Source organism: Papio anubis, chromosome 10 (assembly GCF_008728515.1).
Source record: "Papio anubis isolate 15944 chromosome 10, Panubis1.0, whole genome shotgun sequence".
NCBI lineage: Eukaryota > Metazoa > Chordata > Mammalia > Primates > Cercopithecidae > Papio > Papio anubis.
The window spans coordinates 2,350,495-2,359,379 of NC_044985.1; the positions used below are offsets into that span (position 1 = coordinate 2,350,495).

Here is an 8,885-nt window from a genome sequence, read left to right on the forward strand (position 1 = left end):
CTTTGTGAAGTTGCTTTCTGTAAAGCCCTACTTCTCCTGTTGCCCCCCGTATCCCTCATATCTTCAGTTAAAAACATGTGCTTCAGCCTGCACTGCTGAGAAACAAGAAGACGTTTTCTCTATGTGGAAGCCTCAACGCGGCCTCTGCCCAAAGGCAAGCAGTTTTTTTAAAAGCCGTACTGCCCTCACAATCACTGATTGATGATGTGATGTCTTCTGTTTCAGGGAAATATGCAGAGGTGTAAACTCGTGATGGATCAAATCAGTGAAGCCAGAGACTCCATGCTTAAGGTTTTAGATCATAAAGACCGCGTCCTGAAGCTTCTGAACAAGAACGGGACTGTCAAAAAAGTGTCCAAATTGAAGCGAAAGGAAAAAGTCTAGACCCAGAAGAATCAGGAGTTTGGAAGCAAATTGATGGAGAATGATGGTGGGGGTGGGGGGGGGGGTTTGGTTTTCCAAAGTGGAACTTTGAAATAAAGGAAGTGTTCCTTAGTTCACATGTGAAAGCAGAGGGCCCCGTGACATCCAGTGGCGTGAAAGGATCAGAGCTGACTGGACACAGTGAGCCGCCTTCTTGCGTTCGGGGCACCCCTGTTAAACCTGCTCTGTGTCATAAGTGACTCCGGATGCGTCAGTGTCCACCAGTTGGAAGCAATGACAAGGATGGCTGGCTGGGGTTATTCAGCCTTCCGGTTCATAGACTGTATTTATCTCGTGGATTCCTGCAGGCCCCATACTGAGCCTGGACTGAAAGTATCCACTCGGACCATCTGTTATCTCTCTACACTGAAAATAAAACCTCTTCCACCCACCCCATTCGGTTCTTCTGCCTGACCTTCAAATGCCCACGTTGGCCTTTTACAACAGTGCCATGGCACCAAGCGAGCTGCCGCATCTCACACTCTAAAGGGTTTGAACTATTAGTTCTTGTCATTTTTTTAAAGGAACCATTCCCAAGTGAAATTGTTATATCGTCTGTCTTGCGTGTGTCAGAATTGGGTTTTTGTGGAGGTTCAGAGCAGGCAACACCGTAAGGTGCTCTCAGATCCTTGTTCTGAAGTACATTCTCTTGGTTCTCTGTACTTCTGTAGCTGGTGTGATGCTGTTAATCGTATGTACCACACATCTCCAGACGTTAATAAAGGACTCAAAGAGGTTTTTGTACATGCGCAGTTTGCATCTTTCTGTCAAGTGAATCAGCGCCACACTGACTTTCGCTGAAATGTTTACCCTGCTTTGGTTTTTCACACGTTGTTGGGAGCCTACTTTGTCTGTTGAAGTTATGCTGTTCGCATAGAGTTCCACTTATCAGAGTAGTTTGAGTATGCTACAGTGGTGAAATCTGTTGGATCTTGGCTCTCTTAAATATGAGCCTGTATTGTGGCCCAGTGCGGATATAAATTGGTCCAATTCTAGGACTGTTAAGGCTGCAGTACTGGGGGCGGAGCTTTCGGGTGGGTGGATCCTCTCCACAGGTTCCTCTTCCTCTGAACTAACCTGAGTGGAAAGGTAACTCAGATCCGCTTCCTGTGGGCAAAAGACCAACCACCTCTGTCTGGCCTCCATGCGACAGAGCAGGAAAGATTTTTCTCAGAGGCTTCTGCTCTGCAGACAAGACCTGACCACCCTCCTTCCTTAGGACACCTGCTTTCAGCTACCAGGTTGGGGCTGGAGCACTTCCCTTCGCTCTGACCTGAACAGATTTGAGACGGGCAGTGTTCCATTTCTGCCCATGCCTTTGGGACCAAGGCCCTGGCTCGCCTGAGACAGCCTTCCTCATAGTAGAATGGTAAGCTGTCATCTGTGGGATTGGGGAGACCACCCAGGCCTGCAGAGCCTAGGCTAAAGACATCCTGGGCGCAGTTGAGGCTGCTGGACTAGAGTATTTCATGAGGATATGGAGAAAACTTGAAAAGGTTTTACTAGGCGCCAGTCTAGTGTAACTCCTAGAACAGTGTTCCTTTGCTGGAGTTTCTCATCAGTGTACACGTTGCCTTAGTGGTCACATGTGGTCTTTGGCTAGAGCAGGACGGGATTCAGTATGTAGGAGCCTGTATTATAGACATGTTCTCTATGGCTTTTTTTTTTTTTTCGAGACAGGATCTCACTCTGTCACCCAGGCTGAGTGCAGTGGCTCAATCATAGTTCACTGCAACCTCCAACTCCTGGGCTCAGGCGATTTTTCTGCCTCAGTCTCTTGAGTATCTGGGACTACCAGTGCTTGCCACCATACCCAGCTAATTTTTTTTTTTTTTTTCTTTGTAAGAGGTGGGATGTCATGTGTTGCTCAGGCTAGAGATTACTTTTTTGCAGAAAGCTTGTCAGTACAAGCCTTAAAGTCAGTGCAGATTAGAAAATAGTGTTTTCAGGATGTCTTCCCCTTCTGAGGACAATGCAGTCACAACTTAGGAGAGGCAGAGGGGATGATTCCTGCCTACAAACAATGGTTTTTGAATATAGTTTTATTGGCCGGGCGCAGTGGCTCACACCTGTAGTCCCAGCATTTTGGGAGGCCAAGGCAGGCGGAACACTTGAGCTCAGGAGTTCGAGACCAACCTGGCCAATGTGGTGAAACCCTGTGTCCACTAAAAAAATAAAAATTAGCAGGGCTTGGTGGCACACGCCTGTAGTCCCAGCTGCTCAGGAGGCTGAGGCAGGAGAATCACTTGAACCTGGTAGGCAGAGGCTGCAGTGAGCTGAGATCACACCTCTGCATTCCAGCGTGGGTGACAGAGTGAGACCCTGTCTAAAAACAAAAGTACCTCAAGCAGTCCTCCTGCCTCAGCCTCCCAAAGTTTTATTAAAGAGGAATCGTGGCCCACGCCTATAATCTCAACACTTTGGAAGGCTGAAGCAGGAAGATCTCTTGAGAGCCCAGGGGTTCGAGATCAACCTAGGCAACATAGTGGGATCCCACTTCTACAAAAAACATTTAGAAAGAAAATGTCTTGTAATATTTTTATGTCTGCATAACGAGTGTTGTTTTGTTTTGTTTTTTTGAGATAGTCTTGGTGTCATTCAGGCTGGAATACAGTGAGACGAACACAGCTCACCACAGCCTCGACCTCCCAGGTATGAGCAATCTTCCTGCCTTAGTTTCCTGAGTAGCTGGAACTACAGGCGCACACCGCCGTGCCTAGCTAGTTTTTTAATTTTTTGTAGAGGAGGGATCTCACTATGTTGCCCAGGCCAGTCTCAAACTCCTGACCTCAAGCAGTCCTCCTGCCTCAGCCTCCCAAAGTGCTGGGGTTACAGGCGTGAGCCACTGCACCTGGCCTACTGATTTTGTCAGTAATAATACAGAGTCATACAATTATAGGGTTGAATATTTATTTACAGATTATGTAGTCCAACCCAACCAATGATGAAATGGACTCCTTAAAAACATTTTTTTTTTTACATTATAAAATGCCACACATCCGAAAGCCTAGTACATGAAACAAATGTATAGATTCATAAATTCTTACTTAAGAACAACTTTCAGATCACCCCCATGGTAAGAAATAGAAACTTGTCATTCATCTCCAGAAGCTTCGCCACAGCCACATCCAATTACAGCCCTCCACTGCCCCAGTAACTTTTTGTTTCCAAATAATCATTTTTATTGTACAAATACAGAGTAGAATGTCCAACTCTTAATAAGATTTGTCAAAATCTTGTGTTTTGACAAATATATACACCCATAGCCAACACCCAAATAAAGATACATGACATTTCTATAACCTCAAAGGAGCAGCTCTCTGTAGTCAGTACCCCTCTGCCTCACCCCGCCCCCCACAAAAAAACGTAAACACTGATCTACCACCTGTTAACACAGATTCGTTTGGTTCGTTAACTTCATATAGATTCATGCAGTACATACTTACTTGTGTCTGGCTTCTTTTGCTCAACGTAATTTGAGCTTCATCCATTTGTCAGGAATATCAGTACGTTGTTTCCCTTGCTGAGTGGTATTCTGTGTGAGTATGCAGCAGTTCGTCCACTCCCCTATTGAAGGACCCATTGGTTTGCTTTCCATTCTTGGCTATTATGAATAAAGCTGCTATAAGCATTTATGTGCAGGTCTTTATGTGTAAATCACTTTTCAGATCGGTTGGGTGAAAATCTAGGCGTGTGATTGCTGGGTTGTAAGGTGGAAAACTATGTTTAGTTTTGTAAGGAACCGCAAAACTGCCCTCTAATGGGGTGTATCATTTCACAACCAGCAGTGAAGGAGAGTTCCTGTATTTGGTGTGGTCAGTGCTTTTTGGATTTTAGTCTTTCTAGTAGGTGTGTGGTGGTATTTCATTTTCATTTGCAGTTCCCTGGTGATAGATGATGTTGAGCATTTTCATATGTTCATTTGCCTTCTTTAGTATCCTCTCAGGGGAAATATCTATTCACATCTTTGCCTTTATTATTGTTATTATTATCTTAAATTGAGACAGGGTCTCGTTCTGTTGCCCAGACTGGAGTACGGTGGCATGATCACAGATCACTGTAACCTTGACCTCCCAGGCTCAAGCAAAGCTCCCACCTCAGTCTCCCGAGTAGCTGAGGCTTCAGGCATGCGCCACCACACCCAGCTCATTTTTGTATTTTTTGTAGAGATGGGATCTCACTATGTTGCCCAACCTGGTCTCAAACTCAGGGGTTCTCAGGGAATCTCCTACCTCAGCCTGTCAGCCTCCCAAAGTGCTGGGATCACAGCACTGTGCCTGGCCAGTAGTACCTTTTGAAGAGCAGAAGTTTTTTTGTTTTGTTTTGTTTTGTTTTGAGACGGAATCTCGCTGTGTCGCCCAGGCTGGAGTGCAGTGGCCAGATCTCAGCTCACTGCAAGCTCCGCCTTGTGGGTTCTCGCCATTCTCCTGCCTCAGCCTCCCAAGTAGCTGGGACTACAGGCGCCCGCCACCTCGCCCGGCTAGTTTTTTTGTATTTTTAGTAGAGACGGGGTTTCACCGTGTTAGCCAGGATGGTCTCGATCTCCTGACCTCGTGATCCACCCGCCTCGGCCTCCCAAAGTGCTGGGATTACAGGCGTGAGCCACCGCGCCCAGCCAGAAGTTTTTAATTTTAATAAAGTAACAACTTTTTAATTTTTTCTTTCATGAATTGTGCTTTGGACATTTAAAGATACTGCTAAACCTAAGGCACCTAGATTTTCTCCTGTTTTCTATGAGTTTTATAGTTTCATGTTTTGTATTTAGGTTTATGACCCATTTTGAGTTGGTTTTTATGAAAGATGTAAGGTCTGTCAAGGATTTCTTGTTTTTGTTTTTGTTCTGAGACGGGGTCTCGCTTTCTCATCCAGGCTGGAGTGCTGTGGCATGATCACGGCTCACGGCAGCCTCAATCTTCTGGACCTAAGCGATCCTCCCACCTCAGCCTCTGAAGTGTCTGAGACTACAGGCGCATGCCACCACGTCCAGCTAATTTTTGTATTTTTTATGGAGATAGCGTTTCACCATGTTGTCCAGGCTGGTCCCAAACTCCTGAGCTCAAACGATCCACCCTCCTCTACCTCCCGAAGTGTCGGGATTACAGGCATGAGTCAGGGCTTTTGTGTTTTGTTTTGTCGTATGAGCATCCAGTTGTGTTCCAGCACCAGTTGTTGAAAAGCCTCTCCTTGCTCCACTGAAATCCTAATAAGATTTCTCTTTGAAGCCGTTGCTAATAAGCCTTTGCTCTCTTGTCAGAGATCAATTGACTTATGTGTGGGGCCTTCTCTTCTGTTCCGTGGATCCACTTCCTTGATGAATAGCACGTCAGTGTAGTTTTGTAGTAAGTCCTAAAGTTGGGCAGTGTCAGTTCTTCATCTTTGTTCTTCATTCTTGTGTTGGCTATTCCGGTCTTTTGTCTTTCCCTATAAATTATAGACTCTGTTGACATCTACAAAATAGTTTGCTGAGACTTTGATTAGCATTATGTAGACTTTGTAGATCAAGTTGCAAATAATTGATAACAGTGTTGTGTGTTCTAATTCACAAATATGAACTATCCCTTCATTTATCTATATCTTTGATTTCTTTCAGTAGAGTTTTCGCAGTTTTCCTCATATACATCCTATACATGTTTCACTAAGATTTGTAAGTGTTTGATTTTTTTGGTGCTATTGTAAAGGGCACTAGGTTTTTAGTTTCAAATTCCAGTTGTTCACTGGTGGTATATAGAAAAAACAATTGATATTTCTTTTTTGTTGTTTTTTTTGTTTGTTTTGAGACGGAGTTTTGTTCTTGTTGCCCAGGCTGGAGTGCAGTGGGGCAATCTCAGCTCACCGCAACCTCTGCCTCCTGGGTTCAAGCGATTCTCCTGCCTCAGCCTCCTGAGTAGCTGGGACTACAGGCGCACGCCACCACACCTAGCTAATTTTTGTATTTGTAGTAGAGACAGGGTTTCTCTGTGTTGGCCAGGCTGGTCTCGAAATCCTGACCTCTCATGATCCATCCGCCTCAGCCTCCCAAAGTGCTGGGATTACAGGCGTGAGCCACCGTGCCTGGCAGCAATTGACATTTCTATGTTATTAACCTTGGGTGCTGCATATTGCAATATTTGCAGAAGTGTGGTGTTTTGTTTTGTTTTGGTGGCCTTTATTGTCAATTCTTAGAGATTTGCTACAGAATCAATCATTCCATCTGTGAACACATAGTTTTAGTTCTTCTTTCCCTATCTGTATAACTTGTATTTCCTTTTCCTGACAATACGTTAGCTAGGACTTCCAGAAAGATGTTGAATAGGATTGGAGAGAGGGGAAATTCTTGCCTTCCTCCCAATCCTAAGGGTAAGGTGTCCAGTTTCTCACTATTAACTATGATGTTAACTGTAGGGTTTTTTGTAGATTTATTTTATCAAGTTGAGGAAGCTCCCTTCTATTACTCCTTTGCTAAGAGTTTTCAACCATTGAATAGATGGTAGATTTTGGCAAATGCTTTTTTACATCAACTGATATGATCATATGAATTTTCCTTTTAGACCGTTGACATAGTAGATTACATTAACTGAATTTTTATTGCTGATACAGCCAGTCCAACCAGCATACCTGGAATGAATCCCACTGGGTTGTGATGTGCAGTTCTTTTTATACATCGTTAGATTCAGCTTGCCAATATTTTATTGTATCTATGTTCATAAGAGTCAGTGGTTTGTGGTTTTATTTTTTGCTCTGTCTTTGCATGGTTTTGGCATCAGAGTAACACTAGTCTCATACAATGAGTGAGGAAGTGTTCCTTCTGCTTCTATTTCTGAGAAGGAGATCATAGACAATCAGTATTTCTTCCTGAAATGTCTGGCAAAATTCAGCAGTGAAAACATTTAGACCTGTCATTTTCTTTTCTGGAAGATTATTAATTGTTGATTCAATTTAAAATAGATATAGGCCTAGTCAGATTGTCTGTTTCTCCTTATGTTTTACTCGTTTCTGTCTTTGAAGGAGTTGGGTCGTTTCATCTAAATTATGAGATTTGTGGGCATAGAGTTGTTCATAGAATTCCTTTATCATCCTGGTCACATCCATGGAATCATTAATGATAACCCTTTGTCGTTTCATTGTTTAAAATGATTTATTGAGATATTACAATTTACATACCACACAGTTCACCTACTTGAAGTATATAATTCAATGGCTTTTACCGTAGTCCCATAGTCACAGAGTTGGGCATCCATCATGATAATCAGTTTGAGAACGTTTTTGTTGCCCCCAAAACAAATCCTCCACCCTGTAACTATTACCCTCATTTTGGTGTTTATTGTGAGTTAATTTTGGCGTGTTGTGTGATATAGAGGGATCCCACTTGGTTTTCTTAATATTATATGTGGCTAACCAGTTGTCCCAGTACCATCTGTTGAAAAACCATTCTTTTTCCATTGAATTGTCTTGGCAGTTTTTCAAAGATCAATAAGTTGTATGTGTAAAGATTTATTTATAGACTCTCAATTCTGTTCCATTGCTCTATGTATGTGACAGCCACTACCCCACTGTTTCACTTATTGTAACATTGTAGAAAGTTTTGAAATTGGGAAGTGTGAGTTCTCCATTTTGTTAGTCTTTCTGAAGATTGACTTGGCTGTTCTGCATTCATTAAATTTCCACATGAATTTAGGATCAGCCTGTCAACTTCTGCAAATAAGTCATCTGAGATTTTGATATGGTTTATGTTGAATCTATTGAGCAGTTTGGGAAATTCTGCCATTTTAGTGTTAAGACTTCTGATTCATAAACATGGGATGTCCTTCCATTTATTTAGTATTACTTTAATTTCTTTCATTTGACGTATTCAGAGTATAAGTTCTTCACTTCATTTGCTAAACCTGTTTCTAAGGACTTTATTGTTTTTGATGCTATTATAAATTGAATTTTTTTTTTTTTTGAGATGGAGTCTCACTCACTTACCCAGGCTGGAGTGCAGTGGCGCGATCTTGGCTCATTGCAACCTCCGCCTCCCAGGTTCAAGTGATTCTCCTGCCTCAACCTCCCAAGCATCTGGGACTACAGGCACACACCACCATGCTCAGCTAATTTTTGTATTTTTAGTAGAGATGGGGTTTCACCATGTTGGCCAGGCTGGTCTTGAACTCCTGATGATCCGCCCGCCTCAGCCTCCCAAAGTGCTCAGATTATAGGCGTGAGCCACTGTGCCCGGCCGGAATTGTTTTCTTAATTTCATATTTGGTGTACTCACTGGTACTACAATACCAGTGAGTATATAATAGAAATACAATTGATTTTTTTATTTTTTACGTTTTTGGCCAGGCGCAGTGGCTCACAGCTGTAATCCCAGCACTTTGGGAGGCTGAGGCAGGTGGATCACGAGGTCAGGAGTTCGAGACCAGCCTGGCCAACAGAGTGAAACCCCGTTCTCTACTAAAAATACAAAAAAAATTAGCCAGGCGTCATGGTGGGTGCCTGTA

General features: G+C 43.2%; 1 protein-coding gene across 13 annotated transcripts in view; it reads left to right on the top strand.

Annotated features, from left to right (window-relative positions):
- Window positions 1–1,172, top strand: part of SAP130 (Sin3A associated protein 130) — an 86,380-nt gene extending 85,208 nt beyond the window's left edge. For 7 of the 13 annotated variants that reach the window (XM_017947987.3, XM_021923446.2, XM_021923445.2 and 4 more), the window contains one exon: window positions 226–1,160. In XM_017947987.3, coding sequence (XP_017803476.1) covers window positions 226–384 — 159 coding nt within the window. In that variant the 3' untranslated portion in view covers window positions 385–1,160. Of the gene's footprint in view, window positions 1–225 lie in introns of all 13 variants that reach the window. The other 6 variants (XM_003909275.2, XM_009185136.2, XM_009185139.2 and 3 more) reach the window with 3 other exon arrangements.
- Window positions 1,173–8,885: the final 7,713 nt, after the last annotated feature.